Source organism: Vicugna pacos, chromosome X, assembly GCF_048564905.1.
Source record: "Vicugna pacos chromosome X, VicPac4, whole genome shotgun sequence".
NCBI lineage: Eukaryota > Metazoa > Chordata > Mammalia > Artiodactyla > Camelidae > Vicugna > Vicugna pacos.
The window spans coordinates 27,723,260-27,744,416 of record NC_133023.1 but is presented as its reverse complement, the minus strand read 5'-3'; the positions used below and the strand labels follow the sequence as shown (position 1 = coordinate 27,744,416).

The window sequence follows — 21,157 nt, the reverse complement described above, 5'->3', positions numbered from 1 at the left end:
TAAATCAATGAAGTAAGAACACTCCCTCACACCATATACAAAAATAAACTCAAAATGGCTTAAATATTTAAACATAAGACATGACACAATAAAACTCATAGAAGAGAACATAGGCGAAACATTCTGACATAAATTTTAGCAATGTTTTCTTGGGTCAGTCTCCCAAGCCAAAAGAAATAAAAGCAAAAATAAGCAAATGGGATTTAATTAAACTTAAAGCTTTTCACAGCAAAGGAAATCACAACCAAAACAAAAGGACAATCTACGGAATGGGAGAAAATATTTGCAAGCTGTGTGACCAAAAAGGGGTTAATTTTCAAAACATACAAACAGCTCATAAAACTTAATATCAAAAAAAAAAACCCAATCAAAATATTGGTAGAAGACTTAAATAGACATTTCTCCAAAGAAGACATACAGATGGCCAACAGGCACATTAAAAGACACACAACACTGCTAATTACTAGAGAAATACAAATCAAAACTACAGTGAGGTGTCACCTCACATCAGTCAGAACGGCCATCATCAAAAAGCCTACAAATAAAAAATGCTGGAGAGGGTGTGAAGAAAACAGAACCCTCCTACACTTTTGTTGGGAATGTAAGTTCATACAGCCAGTGTGGAAATTCCTTAAAAAACTAAAAATACAGCTACTATATGATCCAGCAATCCCACTCCTAGGCATATATCTAGAGGAAACTCTAATTAAAAAAGATACATGCACCCCAATGTTCATAGCAGCACTATTTATAATAGCTAAGACATAGAAGCAACCTAAGTGTCCATCAACAGATGCCTGGATAAAGAAGATGTGGTATATTTATACAAGGAACATAATAAAATATTACTCAGCTATAAAAAAGAATGAAATCTTGCCATTTGCAGCAACATGGATAAACAGGGCATCATACTAAGTGAAATAAGTCAGGGAAAGACAAACATTACATGATATCACTTATACATGCACTGTAAAAAAATAATATAAATGAATTTATTTACAAAACAGAAGCAGACTCAAAGACATAGAAAACAAACTTATGGTTACCAAAGGAATCAGGGGTGGGGGGAGAGGGATAAATTAGAAGCCTGTGATTAACAAATACACACTATTATATATAAAACAGATAAACAACAAGGATTTACTGTATAGCAAAGGGAACTATATTCAATATCTTGTAATAACCTATAATGGAAAAGAAGTTGAAATGTACATATAAATGCATATATATATATATATATATATATATATATATATCTGAATCACTTTGCTCTACACCTGAAACTAATGTAATATTGTAAATCAACTATACTTCAATTAAAAATAAAGTATATGGGAGAATGTGTGTAAGTTATATGCAAATACTATGTCATTGTATATAAGGGCCTTGAGCATCCTCAGATTTTGGTATCTGCAGAGGTCCTGGGACCAATCTCCTTTGGATACCCAGGTGGAGTGCTTATTTATCACAGATGTACAAAGTGTTATTCACATGTTCCCTATACATGGTTATATCCAAAAAGATGTTCAACATTTGTTATATCATATGAGAATAATTATTTCCATGCTGCATTCCACTGACATTATGGGACATCCTGCAAAGCCATTTAATAGAAAAATTTCACCAATTTTTTTGCTTTATGTCCAAACATATTTTATTGGAGCTCCTTTTAAATATTCCTCAGAGATAAAATCCCTTGTACTATTTTTGTTTGCTTTCCATAGAGGCATGCAATTTTAAATAAAGCTTCAGTAGAATCACTGTTTTGCCTAAATTTAGCACCATATATTCCAGTTTTATTAAAGGGAGATTTTGAACTGGCTTAGGGAAAATGTGTTTAATTAACCAAAAAGATCACTCACTTCTCTTAAAAAATGTTAAAATATTTGACAGAGTTATGCCAATGTTAAAAAAAAAACTTTCTGACAGACAATACACTGGGAACAAGTGACTAGACAGTTAAATTAAACTTACTATTCAGATATTTATTTCTGATCACCTTTTTCTTTTCCAGATTCTTTCATGAAAATATCACATTTACTTCTTTCAGCTCATTCTGAGTGTGAGTATTTCTGTTATTGTTTTCACCTCCCTTATGCTCCAATGCTTCAAAAATGTATTAGCCACTAATACATTTTTGTGAATTGAGAATATAATGCAAGACAATAGCAACAATTAAACATGCAAATTTAACAAGCAAAAGTAACCACATGACATGAAATCAAATTGGTTGAGACAAGCTATATCCTGTTACCTAAACTATTGGCAAAAAATAACTGACAAAGGCCTTCCTGAAGTAGAGGCATGACCTCGAGGAAAGAGACAATTAGAATCTAAAAGGATTTGTGTGAAAATCACGATCTTTTATTTATAACTTGTGAAACTCATCTCAACATTGCTTATTTTTTTTTTTTAAGTGAAAGCATCAATCTACTTCTGATTTAACACGGTCACTAGGGTTAGCCATGCTTTAGACACAATACATGGAGAAACATAGCTCTACAGATGACCTACTAGGCAACCATCCATGCCTATGAATGTATCATAGAGTCAGTGAAGAATCTCAATCATGTGCTACTGTCCAGATCTCTTTCCTGCCTAAAGGATCAACCCACTTGTTACAACACAGGCAGCATGATACAGGAGGATCAAAATTAAATTATCATGCCTTTTTGCCTTGTCCCTCCCTCTGCTCCCCAACAAAATTCTGTTATTATTCCTTTTCCTATATTTCAGTAACTGGAATTAAATTCCACTCAGTCACCCAAGCAGGAAACCCACTGTGATCCTTAACTTCTCTGTCTCCTTCACTCCCACAAGACCTAGTCATTTACCAAGTCTTACTGAGTTCTACTCCTAATATATATGAAAGCTGCCCCTTTCTCATCTTTCCTACTACCATGAGCATTCCTAACACCAGACACTTAAATATATCCCCCAACAATTTCCACACCGTACCAGAGTGATTTCTCTACAATGCAAAGCTGATCATATCAACCTTATGTTTAAAACCCTTTAAGACTTCTGTACTGACCTTGTGCTAAAATCCATCAAGTCCAGATTCCTTGGTTTAGCTTATAAAGTCAACCACGATCTAATTTCTACCTGGGCTCATAGTCTACTCCTCTTACCCCCAGCCACACTGTGTTTATTCCTCAGAATGTACAATGCTTTGTCTAACCTCAGTCATTTCCACATTGAATTCACTGTCTTGAAAAATGTTACTGCCCAACTCCTCAGAAAAACTCATCCACCACCTCTGTCACACAAATTGTACTCTCTTTTTCTCTCTCTAACGGATGTCCTCCCTTGCCTGGCAAAATCCCTCTCACTGCTCAGGGCTCAGTTTAAATTCACCTTCTTCCTAGAAATCTGCTCCAAGGCACAGGAAAGTTAGGTTCCTCTCTATGTGCACTTACCCTTAGTTCTTTGGGCTTACCCTGTCATAGCATTTGTCATGCTTCCTTGTAATTATATATATTTAGTTGCTTATATACTCCAGGATACAAAATCTTTGAGGCAACAGACTATATCAATTTACTTTTATACCCCCAGAGCCTAGAATAGTACCTGAACTGTAACAGCTGATCAATAAATTCATTCAACAAGTATTTGTTGAGCACCTACTATGTAGCTGACATGCTATTAAACTCTGAATTTATAAGCGACACTTTGTATCTAAATTCATAGACCTACAGGTTGGGGAAGATGAGTGAAATGAACTAGACATATACATGAAAGCATGCATGCGGGAATAAAGGAATGTGTGAGTGAATGAAGCCTCCAAACCAAGATTAGGACTAGCTTGTCCATAAACCAGGACATTTGCAGCTCTTCTGTTTTGGAGTTGCTCCTCTTTATCAGTAGACAAAATTATATATGACACAGCATGCAGTTAAGAAAGAAAAGAAGAAAATTATCTTTTCCCAAATCTAAGTTTGGTCAAGAGTCACAAATACTCTCATATATTCTTCTAGGAATTACTCAAGAAATCACAAGATTTCTCCTCTTGATACCCAGCAAGAAAGACAGGACAGATTGATGGGGGAAGAAAAGGTGGAAAGGAGGAATAATTAGGAGTCAGGTATCAGAAGGAACTCTCCAGAGGGTAGGCTTAGGTGGGTGGATGCGTTGATGGATTTAGACTGGGAGAGGGTGACAATAGGGACCTAGAAACCTGGGCTCCTGGGCCTGAGCAGAGAATAATGAAGAAGAAATAAGCTTTACCTACATGAGATGATTTTATATCACCAAATCAGGTGACCTTGGAAGAAAGTGTGTATGCATGCAAACCACTGCATCCTCATTTCTAAACTGGGGATTACTAATTGTGAAGATTAAACAAGATCACATTTAAATAGCATTGTGTGGCAACAGTCTTACGTATACTACTCACTACTTAGTTTTTCATTTTGTCCTTTCCTTTCAACAGCTAATTGCTGCTTCCATCCGACTTCTTTCTCCTTTTAAATCCCTGCCCTACAGCTCACCCTATCTGTGGCTGCAACCTAAGAGGACAGAGCAAAAGCCTCCATTGGTCTTAGTGGGCAAGGACTACAGGGCCTTATTTGGAAACCTAGGTTATGATTTCCATGATTGAAACCAGCTCTTGCTTAAGCAATTAAGATACAGGGTGTGAAGGCACCAATGATTTATGTTAATTTACCCACACAGGCAACTTAACATGAAGCAAATTGAAGAATCTCATCACTACATGGTCTCATCTACAGTTGTATGATTCCTAGTTAATATCTCTCCAGAATAACTTTATAGCAAGAGTCTACCATGCATTAGAGGTAGAGACTATAATTTTCACCAACACCTATTCAATAATCCTTTCTTTTAGGTACCAGAACATGCTTGTACCTACCAGTTGCAGAGGCTACATGTCTCAACCACCACTGAAGCTAGGTATGGTCAAGTGACTGAATTCTGTCTCATGGACTGTGAAATGGAAATGATGCATTTTTCAGAAGACATCCTCAAAAGATACTTACTTGTTCTCTACTCTTTTATCTGCTCCTTTTCTTCTGAGAAACTGACCCAGAGATGAAAGCCCAGTACTGAGGCTGGAGGAGACACCCACTATTTCTAAACCACTTTCTTTTCTACAATTCCATGAGAAAATAAAAGAATAATTCTATCTTATTTAGGACACTGTGTTTTTTAATTTTTTACAGTAGCATTACCTATACCTTAACTAACACACTATTCATGTAAACCAATCAAAAACTCCAGCAATGAACAGGAGTGGAAAAGTTACCTTGTATATCTGAAGGAGTACATCTGTCCATGACCGTTTACTCCAGGCTTCAAACTTAGTCATATCTATAATAATAGTATTCTTTTCCTTAGGTATACTGGAAAACTTGGGCGAGGTATTAGTGGAAGACTTTAAGAAATAAAATAATACAACATTAATTAAAATGCAAAGCAAATGTAAGTCCAAAGTTTCAATTAGCATATGATTTTTTTTCCTTCTTATAAAATCTTAACATTTCCTTTTTATCCATTCATCAAGATCTCTAATTCTCCACATGCCAATACCAAATTATCAACACAGGTAACTTTCTGGAACACACAGCCCCTATTTGAGGTCTAGATTTATTCATTCAATGCACCTACTAGCTCACTCTGACAGAACAAGATGGAAAATTATTCTAAATTCTGAACCCCCAAAAGAGCCACACCCTTCGGATTAAGCTCCAGGAACTCAGCAGAGTGCCAAAGAATAGATCCCTGGCTCTCCTGCTAATGTCACGGGGTGACTGTAGCAATAGCACCACAACTAAAGGAGAGTTGCCTCAAAGTCTGCAGCCTTCTCAAGATAATCCCCCTTCTCAATAGCTTTCCATAAAATGAACTGTATACTACTAAAAAGCATATGAATATCTTGTTTAATTTCTCCCTATTCTCCTCTGAAACTGACAAAAGGAAGTGGCAAATGTGGGGATATTAAATCGTTATTTTCTTTGGAAGATACACATTCTAAAAATCTATTTTAACAAAAAAAATGTATATATGCACACGCCATTCTTCATTTCTGTATCTCTTAAAAGAAGCAATTATCTATGTATTTAATAAAGTCATGCAATCGTTTCTATATAGGAATGCCACAGAGATTTTTAGCCAAATACACACACACACACACGCGCGCGCTGTCTAGAGGTATAATCCTTAGGATATTTCATAAACTAAAAAATCAAGGATTCTAAAATAAAATCTTCCAACAAAGGTTGCAAACCAGTAAATTCAGTAATAACTGTGCAGACTGTTCCTAGAAATTATATTCTCTTACTGTAATTTCAATCCACTTCTTATAATCTTCCAGTTCAAGCAGAAATTCTGGTAGTATATGAGAAACACATGCTCCTTGAGCACTAAAATCAAAAAAGAAAAATCCAAATTTTTATAGCAAAATACTCATAATCCATAGATCACTTGCATTTGAACTTTAATGAAAATATTTAAATGTCATATAGTTTATGAATTGAATTTGCATTTTCAAATTTAAATTTATATAATTAATTTAAAAACTTCCCTTAATAATTAAATGTATACATTATATTTCCTTTGGAGAATAATGAGAAAGAACTTACTAACTACCTATGATGATGCATATCTACCCTGAATGGGACATAGAGTTACATGACTTGGCCCCTATTGTCAAGACACTAACCATTTTATTGCTGTTACAACATTATAAAATTGAAAAATACCTGGAAGAAGTTTGAATATAATAAAACATCAAATAGATAGCTCATTAGTCACCCAATGTTCATTGAATGCCTATCACCACATATACCTGAATATAGAAAACCCCAATGTAACATAATCTATCACCTAATTTTCCAGAGAATACTCAAAAATTCTGGCCTCTTTGATTATATAAACTTGTAGTATCTGAAGCAGCAAATATCTGTTTATGTTATTTTATACATTTAAAAGCATATATGTAATTTATCATTTTAGATTTTATTTTTTGCAGTGTCCTATTTCTTAAAATATTTTTGTCCAAAGTCTTCTCATGCATATGTCCATCACTCCCAGAACCACTTTATGGACATCTAATATAATTTTCGCTGGAGTGTTTCTTAGTAGGGATTTGGGTGTTTCAGTTTAACTCATTTAGTGAGCAAAGAACGCCACTCGCCATAAGCATGTAACATAGAATGCCACATCTAGAATTCAACTCTGTAAACATCCTCAGCAGTGTGCAGTCCTGTAACTATTGAGAAGTGGGAGTGGGGGCAGGAGCAGAAAGATGATTCTGAAAGCTTAAACCTCGAAGATAACAAAGATGAATGAAAAGAGGACGGGCACCCTTGTGGGAATGTAAGCAGAGGCTATGATTCTGGGGTTGTTAAGCTCACTGTGGCTCTGGGCCAGTCAAAGCTAGTGGAATAGATCCTACTACACACATAAAGTTCCTTTGTTTGCAAGTCAAACATTATTCTTTCTCTTTGATTTTGACCCATTTCCTATCTGCATCAACATTATTCCTCTGAATCTTCATTATCCTGGAATTACTATAGGTTTAAATAAAATCTAATTTTAATGAAACACCATTCCTTAGCAGGAATAACCAGACTAAAGTCTATGTAAGAATTCAATGAGATGATGCCCCATTAACTTGAAATCCTAGAGGTAAAACAAAGACAGACATCTAAGGGACAAAGGAAGAAATTGGCATACTTCCTTGCATACAAAGCCAAGAACAGGATCTTAGGAGGAAAGTCACTTCTATCAAATGCAAGTGAGAGCCTAAGAAAAACTATCAGAAGACCATTTAACTGAGAGTTTCTTGAGGAGGGATCCCACATGGTATTCATTTGAGTTTTCCACAGTGTTCGGCAGAGAGCAGGCTCTCAGTAGCATACTGAAGATGAAGAACGCATTTTTGCGTTATGAAAGACAACAGGCCCAAAATGGAGCTGATTATGCTAAGACCCATGCTGCCAAATCGAGACTTAATTACAGTTTTGGCTCTCCCAGAAATGGAATCTTAAACCGGTTAATCAGGAGTCTCCAGATCATCATTACTTAGGTAATTTGCCTGATAGGCCCCTGCCATCCCCTGAAAGAAAGTAACCTTAGTATAACCAATCCCCCTCTTTTGCTGTAGGGGCAGAAAATGTTTCCTTTCTTCTCTTCTAGGTTCCTTGGCTGGTCTAATCATCATAGTGACATAACAGAGAGTAACAGGAGAAAAATTAATTTAATTATGTACCTACAGGAGCCCTACAAAGACATAAAGACTCAAAGGCAGTCAGGTAGTTGAGGCTTATATGCCATCCTGAGCTAAGAAGAAGGGTGTAGAAGTCTGGAACTTCAAAAGGTAAGGAGACAATTCACAGGATAAGAAGAGTAAATGTTTGGTAAATGAACATTTGCCATGCCATGCAGATAAATCTTTCTGATGTAAAGTTCTCTCTGGTAATAGCTCTATTCCTGGTACACACTTCTCGTCTAAATTCTTTTAGGCAGTTATGGGAGAGGTAAAAGCTTTTCCTGAGTCTGCTGGATCTCAGCTGACTTCAGCTCAAAACAATCCCCATGCCAAAGCAGCACATTTTGGAGTGGCATATTCTGCTCCCCCTCACTGCCTCAGTTCAATTTCCTATTCCTGCCCTCTTCTGCCCATGAAAATCTCTTGCCTTGTATAGCACTTCAGAGTGCCTTTCTATCTGCTAGACTGAACTCTGCCCGATTCATGAATTGCCGGATAAAGCCAATGCGATCAAAATTTACTCAGGGGAATTTTACTCTTTAGAAGTACTTTACAGATGTTGCTATGAAGTGATGGGTAGCAGAATATACCACCCTTAAATATGCCTCTTGGGGTTACCAATTATTTTGAGAAAAGGTAGACACAAGAAAAGCTCTGAAAACAGAAGTAGCCCTTTTGTAAGGGAAATCTACATTTCTAAAGGAAACTTCCATGAGAAAAGGGGCCTGTACCACGTAGAGAACTATTATCAGAGAGAACTTTTTCACCTAAGAGACTTATCTGCATGGTAGGGCAACCTTTCTTTACCAAACATTGCCTCCTCTTACCTTCCAGTAAATTCCACCTCCTAGCCCTTTGAAGCCCTTGACATCTATCCACCTTAGGTCAGGATGGCATATAAACCTCAATCTTATGGCTACATTTTGAGTCTCATAACTTTGTGGGACAATGGTACTTACATATGGAATTAAAACTGGATTGTTTTTTCCTGTTAATCTTTTATTATAAGTGGGTTGGGTTTCAGCCAAGAACCTAGAAGGGTAAAGGGATAATTATTTTTCCTCCCTTTACATGAGACTTGCTTCATTCTTTTCATGTTGTCTATACCTCAAGGCCTAACTTTATCAATCTATAAGACACTATTTTCAGTTATGTTTTATCAATAGATTTTATGTCTGGTCAGTAAATTTTACAGAGTTGATTCTGGTAATTGATTTGATTACATTTTACATGCTAGGTGTTCTATTTGAATCTTCTCCCAAGTTTACACTGAGCAGAAGAAAACACAATTAAATGAGTTATTAAATTCTAAACTTAATCTGCAAAATTATAGTTTCTCATTTATTCCATAAAACAGATATAATTTTACTTATGCAAAGTCCTCACTCACTGACATCAAATGTAAATGGGGAAGCTAATAACATTTATGGTTATATTGAACTTTAGTACATTTATTTCCATGATAAAACATATGCACATGTCCTGGATTAATGACCCAATTTATTAACCATACTGTCACTTTCTAAATGTTGAGGAATTTTATCACAGCCAACATATCCTGATAGGCATGTATTTGCTGATAAAAGAACAATAAATTTGAATAGCTTGGCTTTAATACCAAAATCATTCTTCCATACCTGCATCCTCATACCCTAAAATGTCAAAACAGAAACCACCACATTAATGCTAACAGTACTGGGAGCTGTGCCAACAATAATGTTACAAGAATAACACAATGCTCATAAGTACCACAGAGTTTAATGATGCTATCAGAAAAGTGTTTGATTTTTATAATGCACAAATGGTAAGAATTTATTTATGTATCCAAACCTCCTTCTTTTGTTCACAGTTAATATTCCATTAGATTTCAAGAGGATAACTAACTTTCTAAAGTTAAGAATGGCATTATAATTTTTACCTTATAGAATTACAGCATTTAATTTATTGAATCAATCATCAAGGACCAAGTATAGGATGTGGTAAAATTAAGTCACATGCTTTCAATTTAAACTCATAAAAATTTAAAGTTCTCTAATAAATGCTATACATGACAAGCCTACAGCCAGCATAGTACTCAACGGTGAAAAACTCAAATGGTTTGCACTAAAATCTGGGACAAGACAAGGATGCCCACTATCACCACTCCTATTCAACACAGTCTTGGAAGTCCTAGCCACAGCAATCAGGCAAGAGAGAGAAATAAAAGGGATCCAAATTGGAAAAGAAGAGGTAAAAGTGTCACTATATGCTGACGACATGTTACTATATATAGAAAACCCTAAAAGGTCCACACAAAAGCTACTAGAGCTGATCAAAGAATTCAGCAAGGTAGCAGGTTACAAGATTAACGTACAAAAATCAGTGTGTTTCTTTACACTGATGATGAATCAACAGAAAAAGAAAGTAAAGAAACAATCCCCTTTAAAACAGCACCCAAAGTAATAAAACACCTAGGAATAAATCTAACCAAGGAGGTGAAAGAATTATAGACAGAAAACTATAAACCATTGATGAAGGAAATTAAAGAAGACTTTAAAAAGTGGAAAGGTATCCCATGCTCTTGGATTGGAAGAATCAATATTGTTAAAATGGTCACACTGCCCAAGGCAATCTACAGTTTTAATGCAATCCCTATCAAATTACCCAGGACATATTTCACAGAACTAGAACAAATCATAATAAAATTTACATGGAACCATCAAAGACCTAGAATTGACAAAGCATTACTGAAGAGAAAGAAAGAGGCTGGAGGAATCACTCTCCCAGACTTCAGACAATACTATAGAGCTACAGTCATCAAGACAGCATGGTATTGGTACCAAAACAGACATATAGACCAATGGAACAGAATAGAGAGCCCAGAAATGAACCCACAAACTTTTGGTCAACGCATCTTCAACAAAGGAGGAAAGAATATACAATGGAATAAAGACTGTCTCTTCAGCAAATGCTGTTGGGAAAACTGACAGCAGCATGTAAAGCAATGAAGCTAGAACACTCCCTTACACCATACACAAAAATAAACTCAAAATGGATCAAAGATTTAAACATAAGACAAGATACAATAAACCTCCTAGAGGAAAATATAGGCAAAACATTATCTCACATACATCTCAAAAATGTTCTTCTAGAACAGTCTACTCAAGCAATAGAAACAAAAGCAAGAATAAACAAATGGGATCTAATGAAACTTATAAGCTTCTGCACAGCAAAGGAAACCGTAAGTAAAACAGTTTTAAAAGACAACCTATGGAATGGGAAAAAATTTTTGCAAATGAAACCAACAAAGGCTTGATCTCCAGAATATATAAGCAGCTCATATGACTTAGTAAGAAAAAAATAAACAACCCAACCCAAAAATGGACAGAAGACCTAAAGAAGCAATTTTCCAAGGAAGACATACAAATGGTCAATAGGCACATGAAAAAATGCTCAATATCACTAATTATCAGAGAAATGCAAATCAAAACTGCAATGAGGTATCACCTCACACCAGTGAGAATGGCCATCATTCAGAAATCCACAAATGACAAATGCTGGAGAGGCTGTGGAGGAAAGGGAACCCCCTTCACTGCTGGTGGAAATGCAGGTTGGTGCGGCCACTGTGGAAAACAGTATGGAGATTCCTCAAAAGACTAGGAATAGACTTACCCTATGACCCAGGAATCCCACTCCTGGGCATATATCCAGAAGGAGCCCTACTTCAGGATGACACCTGCACCCCAATGTTCATAGCAGCACTATTTACAATAGCCAAGACATGGAAACAGCCTAAATGTCCATCAACAGATGACTGGATAAAGAAGAGGTGGTATATTTATACAATGGAATACTACTCAGCCATAAAAACCAACAACATAATGCCATTTGCAGCAACATGGATGCTCCTGGAGAATGTCATTCTAAGCGAAGCAAGCCAGAAAGAGAAAGAAAAATACCATATGAGATCACTCATATGTGGAATCTAAAAAAGAAAACAAAACAAAAACAAACAAACAAAGCGTAAATACAAAACAGAAACGGACTCATAGACATAGAATACAAACTTGTGGTTGACAAGGGGGCGGAGGGTGGGAAGGGATAGACAGGATTTCAAAATTGTAGAACAGATAAACAAGATTATACTGTATAGCACAGGGAAATATACACAAGATCTTATGGTAGCTCACAGAGAAAAAAATGTGACAATGAATATATATATGTTCATGTATAACTGAAAAATTGCACTCTACACTGGAATTTGACACAACATTGTAAAATGATTATAAATCAATAAAAAAATGTTAAAAAAACCCAGAAAAACTTTAAAGTTCCCATTTTATCAAATAAAGACACACTTATGACAACAAAACATTTATTTCTAATAGAATAACAGATTTTTAAAATATTCTGTTTCCTGAAATAGTATCACAAGAGTCAGTTTTCAGTATGTCACTAATGGTTACCATATTAAAAATAATTTAAGAAAACATTCTGGCGTATAAAAGCCATAGATCATGATTTACTGCATTTAAATTAATAATATTCTACTATGTGTTATGTAATACACATTTTATTATTTCTAACACTTTTACCAACCAAATAAATTTAAGAATTATCATTCTCAATTTTACAGATACTGAAATTGGAGCTTAAATAGTTAAGTAATTTGTGCAAAGTCACAGAAGTACAAAAGAGCTAGAATTTAAGCCTGCTTTTGTCTCATTCAAAAGTCATGCTCTTTTAAACCATTCAGTGCACTGTTTCAGAATCACTTCTTATGCTGTTGCTTTGAGATATTTCCATTCTCAGATGCAACACCATTAAATAAGATACCATAATGGTCACGCAAAAGTAAGAAGGATATAAAGCTTTTAAAGATAAAAGAAGTGAAATCACAAATAGCATTAAATTTACTTATAAAGGGAAGTGAGCTGGTTTTTCTAAGTGTATTCATTTTGATGTATGAATAATTTATTTAAAAATTAATGCAATTAGAAAGTAAGAGTTACAGTAGTTCTATTTTATGTGATAGCCTACTTTACAGTTTCAATGCAGGGTATATGATGTTTGCATTTTGCTTCTGTTCTGAGATTTACATTATTGGAATTATAAATCAAGAAAGTATGTTTTCAATGAAAAATAATTATATCATAAAAATGATTATTGCGTATAAACAAGTGAAATTATATTGACGGAAGTTAGGCACTGCATTAGTTTGCTCAGGCTGTCATAACAGAAAACCACAGGCTGGGTGGCTTACACACATTCATTTCCTCACAGTTCTTGAGGCTGGAAGTCCCAGAACGAGCAAGGTGCCAGCCAATTTGGGTTCTGTTGAGACCTCTCAGGAAGACAGCTTAGGGTCCCATCTTTATGACATCATTAACCATAATTATATCCTAAAGGTCCTACCTACAAATACAGTTGCAATGGCGGTTAGGGCTTCAACAAGTGAATTTTGGGGACACACAATTCAGTCCATAACAGGCACAAAAGACAGGAAACATTAAGCATATTATTTCAAATATAGCAATATAAAATTTATTGTGAACTATAACATCCAACCACATAATATTTTTAATAAGAAAAGACATATGGTATTGTTATGGGCTGAACTACGTGCCTCTAAAAGTCTTATGTTAAACCCTAACTCTCAGTATTTCAGAATGTGACTGTATTTGGAATTAAGGCCTTTAAAGAGGTGATTAAAGTAAAATGAGGCTCTTAGAATGAGCCCTAATCCAATCTGAATAGTGTCCTTATAAAACCATGGAATTTGGATTCACCAAGACACACCAGAGGGGTGTGCACACAGGGGAAGACCACATGAGGACACAGAAAGAAGGTGGCAACCTGCAAGCCAAGCCAGAGGCCTCAGAAGAGACCCAATCTGCAGACACCTTGATCTTGCACTTCCAGACTCCAGAACTGTGAGAATACATTTCTGTTGTTTAAGGCTTCCAGTCTGAGGTATTTCATTATGGTCGCTCTAGCAAACTAATATAGGTATTATGGAATAAATGCCTTGAGGTTATTTTTAGGACTTCATAGTTTAATATTGTAAATAATGATCAATGTATAGCATTCATAATATATACCCCATCTTTCTCCAACTTGACCCTCTCTCACTGGTTATACCTCTCCTAGGATGCAAATCCTTTACCTCTTCTTCTTTTACCCCTAATTTTTATATTTCACAAATGTTTGCTTACTCTTTTATAACTGCCCTGAGATCCAATTTCAAAGTTTTATTCCATTTACCACATAAGCTCAAAAAGCAAAGCTCTGTGAGAGACAATGTTAATAATTAAATATTAAATGAACATGGTCCCCATTCTGTTATCAATGACCATGAGTGTTAGACATGCTGGATGAATGATATGTGATTCCTGTCTTTGGCATGCTTACAAATTAGTGGGGTACACAGACCCATGAATAAGTTAGTGGTGTTTATATGTGTAATCTGTAAAAATGACACAAATGAGTCTATTTACAAAACAAAACCAGACTCACATAGAAAACAAACTTATAGTTCCAGGGAGGGGGGAAGGAAGGAGAGATAAATTGGGAATTCGGGATTTGCCGATACTAACTACTACATATAAAATAGATAAACAACAAGGTCCTACTGTATAGTACAGGGAACTATATTCAATACCTCATAATAGCCTATAATGAAATATATATACACACACACACACATATATGCATATACATAACTGAATCACTATGATGTACACCAGAAATTAACACATTGTAAACTGACTATACTTCAATAAAAAATAGTAATTTACAGTTATACACAGCTGTGCTATTTTCCTTAACTGATAGAATCTTTCTCATTCTCCCATCCAAATTGGATGTAGAGGAATACAGGAAATGTAGACCTGAATATTCACATATCTAAGCCTCTTCTAACCTGAACAGTCTCTTCACAGTAACTGTTCTATGGGATAAACAGTCAAAATTTCAGACCTCCCCATTCCCCAACAAGATGGCATCTCGGAAGAGGTAGACTTGTTGTCTAGTAAATAAAGCTTCAACTTCAGGTCTTCAAACTTTCTTGAGTCTCTTCTAAAGCCATGTATGTACTTTGTGTATCTTTAACTTGACATTATTTTATAAAGGAGAGATCTCCAGATTGTGTAAGAGCTCTGAGAAAAGGGATCAGCCCTACAGTGGGTGTTCGTGAGGTAGGGGAGAGGGACTCTAACATCTATATAAACATCTGTGACTACCTTTCTGGATCCTCAGGCTCTTTGACAATGCCCCTCTCTGCCTGGAGCCTAGTTCACATGTGGCCATTTGCTGCTGACACCTGAGATGGGGATCCTGTGTCTCTCCTCTTAGCCTCACCCAGGACCAAGAAGGTCTTTCATAACTGACTCAGCCACTCTCCAGTCCTCATATATTTTTCATTAATATTGTGGCTTCAGAGCCAGCCACTCCTACTGTTCTGCCTGTTCAGTGGGGTCCCTCTCATTTAGTCAGCTTCCATAACATTTTGCCTGGGTCTTAACTCAGTCACCTTCAGTGACTTTGAAACTCCTAGATCTCTTTTAAGTCCAGCCAGTTTTGGCTACTGACATAATAGTGAGAACAAAAGACATGAAGAAAATACATTTTGTTCCATACCGTGTCTAATTTTTAAGACCATAGGATTGCTAGGGACTGAAAAATTCTGATCTGGAAATTTTTAAAAAATGAACATCAAATCTTCTATTTGCATTCCTGCTGTAAGTGCCCTCTTATTACCCTCAATCCCCATCCCTGCCAAAGTAGGTGAACATCTCTGGCCAACTATGCAGTAGATTCAAAATGCAAAGAAGTAACAAATAAAAACACAGGGCTATATTTTAAAATATATTAACCATATTATACAAACAAGGACAAGTAACAAGTGTTATTTTAGTGGTACAGGAGCATGGAAGATGGAGTGATAACACTGTCTATGGATGTGGAGACTCTAGTGGACAGGGAAACCGCAAATGTAAGCAGAAGTGTTATAAATCCACCAACACTCCCCTGAGGTTTTTAATGAAGATTGCGTTTCCATTTTTTGGCCACTTGCCATTTAATCTCTGCTGAGGAACACAGACATTAATGATGACAAGTATTCTTCCTATACTTTCTATCAACATTTATGGAAAATTTCATTGCCTATTATTTGAATATTAGAAGACTTTAACATGCAGATTAAAAGTTCAAAATATCCATAACTTGAGATTATACTAACAGTAATCTGAAGAATAAATTTATTGATTTCGTTCCCTTTTTTTCAATGGATTTCTATATTTCCCTTACATCAGGATTCTCAAAATGAGGTCATGGACCAGAAGTGCCTGGATCACTTGAAATTTGTTACAAATGCAAATTACCATCATAAATTCTGTGAGGAAGGGCTGGTAATCTGTTGAACACACCATCCCAATGATATGGATACATTAATCATTGCTTTAGATTATAAATTCCATAGGTCATGAAGTGCTTATTTTCTATTATTTTTCTAAGGTACATATTACAGGGTTATGTATGTAGTAGGAACTTAGTAAACATTTTATAAAAAGACAAATAATACCAAAGTCTATCTACCCATCCACCTATCTACTTATCTATCTATCCATACCACAATTACATTTTAAAATTAGCACATTCAGGCCCTTACTTGAGAAAGTCAAGAAGTAAAGAATGTTGCAAATGAAGTTGAATCACTCTTTCAGGATAATTCACAGGTAAAGACTGACTTGAACTAATTCCAGGTGGCATTTTTCCACTTAAGTGGAGCATCACATCATAAATGGTCTTATTATATCTGGAAAAGTCATTCTGTCTGGAAAATTTTTGGGGTGATTTGGCTGATGACTTGAATTGTATTTTATACACATCCCTGTGGGAGAACAAGTTTAAAATTAAAAACACCTCAAAATGTTTGTTACAGAGGAAAAAAAAACATTCTCAATGACTAAATAAAATTCTATTTAAAATCAAATAAGAGATGACAAAATTTACTTCATTTACCTACCTTTTGTAAATAAAAATTAGATTTTTTAATAACCTGAGAGCTTTCCAATAAATTGTTTAAGCACACATCATTATCTAATGTTGCAATTGTCAAGTCTAAAAAATTGGATTGTGATAAGAAAATGTTAAGTCCTTCAGAAAAACAGTATAAGGGTTAAATTCTGGACCTATTACCTACCAGCTACGTGAGTGTAACAAGTTATCTCAACTCATTGCACTCAATTCTGTACACTATAGATTAAAAATAATCATACCTATAATTGTTTGCAAGACAAATTTCAAACATTCATCACACATGTATATACAAAGACAAATTTACACACATTTTCTCAATATTTATATTTAAATACTTAGAAGGGCATATCCTGTACGCTGGCTACATGAGTGGGGATTATCATTTTAAAGACAAAGTCCAAAGACCTATTGTTTCCACATATTTTTCTGTTCTTTAAATAAGACAATGCAATCTTTATTTCATGAAACCTCCCAGACCAACTTGTGACACACGCTAATTATTAAATGGAGTAAAAAAATTCCAACCAATTCTTGATGCTGACAGTTTATCAAATATCTAGTACTACATTGCATATTTATTTGCTAGCCAAGTGACAAATGTCACTAGCTTAGACTGACAAATAAGAAGTGCCCAAGGAACCATTCTGAATAGCAGTTCTCCAGTTTAAGGTCTGTATAGCATACACAAGAGAGAGTAAAAGTAAGGGTTTGACTATTAGTCCTCAAATTCTGGCTCTGCCATTTACTCTGTGACTTTATGGAAGTTACTTGACCTTTCTTTTCTCAGTCTCCAGATAAGTAATGTATATAGTAAACCTAGTATATCCTGACGTTACCAACAGATCAAAGAAATATTTCATGAAGAAAATCAGCACCATCATAGGCCTTAAAATATTTCTACAAAAATTACGAAAAAGATAAATGGTCTAAACAGAATGAAAACATAACCTATCACTAAATAAAAAGGAAAAAAAAGCAACAAAATGAGTGTAAATGGGAAGAAATAATAAACAATATAAACAGACACACAGGGGTCCCAGATACAGTTGTAAGACACAGATTTTTAAATTCAGTGTAGGTACTATGTTTAGAACGTCCACCTATAATTATATAAAAATGACTAAATGGAGAACTATACATTATATAAAAATGATTAAATGGAAAATTTACAAATAAATCCAGTAAGTAAAATTAAGAGAGCAATGGATGACTTTAACAGCAGATTAAGTGAAGAGCAAACTAAGCGCTGAAATACAGATCATTGGAAAGTATCCATACTGCAATATATATGGACAAAAGGATGGGAAACAAAGAAGAGTGAGCAAAGAAGAGGAGCCCAAAAGAATGGAGCAGTCACGAAATGTGAAAGGATATAGGCTGAGAACTTTCCAAAATTGACAATTAAAATAAATCAAATCACAGATGAAAGAATCACTATGAACCCCAAAAACTACAAAGAAAACTTACCTGAGCATTTCAGACTGAAGCTGCTGAAAGCCAAATATAAAGAGAAAATTTTAAAGGTGTACCCCCCCCCACCAAAACACCTTCAAAGCGGTAAAAATTCTAATTTCAGATGACTTCTTAATAGAAACAGTAGAATACAGAAGAAAATAATACATCTTAAATATGGTAAAAGAAAATAACTGCTAACCTAGAATCCTATGCTAAACAAAATTATATAATTAGAATAAAGGTGAAAAAATACAGCTATCTTCAGAAACAAAACACAGAATTTGTTACCAAGTGGCTTAAAATATTTAAAGAGAATTATTTGAGAGGAAGAAAATCATCTTATCTGGAAGATCAAAGATACAAAAAGAATGAAGAAAAATTAAATTGGTAAATATATGGGCAAATACTGACTGATTAATAACAAAATCTGGGACATATATATATATATATATGGTTACAATACACAACAACAATAGCATATGTCAGGGGGAAGAAAATAAAGTTAAAATATCATAAGTCCTTGTAATATCAGGGAAGAGGATAAAATTATTAGTTAGCATAAGACTTCAATAAATTAATAATGTATGCTATATATATAAGGTAATCATTAAAATAAGAGAAGTGTAAGAAGTATATTTAACTTCTAAGCTAGTAGAGGATAAATCAAAAAATAAGAAGAAAATATTTAATCAATCCAGAAGGCAAAAAAGGAAAGAAAAGGAAGACAGAGTAGACAGAAAAATAGAAGAACTTGAAAACATCATAGACTTAAATCCAAATTTACAGTATTTATATTAAATTTATATAAACCATAAAGTTGAATTGAAAGACAAAGATTTAAAGAAGAATATGAAACAAGCTATGTATACGGCATAAAATGAGACATAGCCAAAAACATAGGAAACAAAGATTTATGTAAAAGATTCAAAAAATGCTATATAAATATTAACCAGGAGTAATGTACCTATATTAATATAAGACAGCTTAGAATTTAAGGCACAAACCGTTACTAAGTATAAAGACAGACATTCCATGGGCATAAAAGTTGCAATACACCATGAAGATATTATAATTGCATATTTCAACGTACTTGGTAACAGCTTCAAAATATGTAAAGCAAAATGACTGAATTTTTAAAAAGTAGCCAAATAACAAATACAAATAAAGACTTTAACAATTTATCCTAATAATTGATAATTTAAAAATCAGTAAGCATATGTATTATTTAAAGAATATAATAAGTAAACTTGTACCATGTGTGTAGACGGAAAATACCTTTCAATAACTACAAAATACACAATATTTTCAAGTTGAAATTTCTATAAAAACTAAATGCTGGCTAATAAACAAATGTCCAAAAATTTCAAAGGGGATGGTCTCTGACCTCAATGAAATTATGCTGAATACCAACAGCAAAATCACCAAACATAAGCTTCTAGACAATTTTTATAAATCACATCGGAAATTAGAAAAAAAAAAGAATGGAATGAAAATAATATATTATATATAAAAATATGCAATTAATATGCAGCCAAATTTAGATAAAATTTATAGTTTAAAAATTAAATCTTTTCATTATGAAAACTCATAACTACTAGAAATAAACTTCATAAACTGATGAAAGGTCTCTATAAAAAGCAGAGAGTGAACCTCATACTTAATGATAAATGTTGAAAGGTTTTCTTCCTAAAATTGAGATTAAGAGGAAGATGCCTACCATTCATTATGTAACTGGAGACTGGAGCCAACGTATTAACTCAAGGAAGAGAAATCAAAGATGTAAGAAGTGAAAAAGAAAAAAAAAGTGATCATTTGCAGATACGTTTCAGAAAATAAAAAAAAAAAAAACTACAGACAAAGAATTAGTAAGTTGCCTTAACAAGACTACTGAATAAATGTCAGTATATGATAATCAACATTATTTATACATAGCATATAGAAAAATCAAACATAATAAGAAAAAATGTCATTTAACATAACTTCCAAAACATAATAAATAACCAAGGATAAATCTACCAAAATATGTGCAAGAACTGCAACTGAAAACTATAAATCATAACTACAATAAATTCTAAAGGAGCTAAATAAAGGAAGATAAAAGCTTTGTTTTCAGATTAAGGTGACAGTGCAAAGATGTCATTTCTTTCTAAATGTATTCATAGACAAAGTTCGATCACAATAAAAATAATGGCAAGGTGCCTTTTTGGGGCAGATACTTATAATTGATTCTAATATTTATATAGAAATGCAAATGGCATAAGTAGCTAAGAAGATACTGAAGAACAATAAACTTTGAGTACTTACACTACTGGATATCAAGAACTATAAAGTAACAGAATTTTAGATGATTTGATATTGATGCATAAGTATATAAATTAATCAAAGGAATATACTACACAGATTTACAACTATATGAATACTTAACTTATAAGGAAGGAGGCATTGTACAGTAGA

General features: G+C 34.3%; 1 protein-coding gene across 1 annotated transcript in view; it reads right to left on the bottom strand.

Moving 5' to 3' along the window:
- Positions 1-21,157, bottom strand: part of CFAP47 (cilia and flagella associated protein 47) — a 421,952-nt gene that overhangs the window by 252,063 nt on the left and 148,732 nt on the right. The window contains exons 30-32 of the mRNA XM_072956043.1: positions 16,878-17,099; positions 6,299-6,380; positions 5,264-5,392 (exon numbers count right to left, since the gene is read on the bottom strand). Coding sequence (XP_072812144.1) covers positions 5,264-5,392; positions 6,299-6,380; positions 16,878-17,099 — 433 coding nt within the window. The remainder of the gene's footprint in view (positions 1-5,263; positions 5,393-6,298; positions 6,381-16,877; positions 17,100-21,157) is intronic.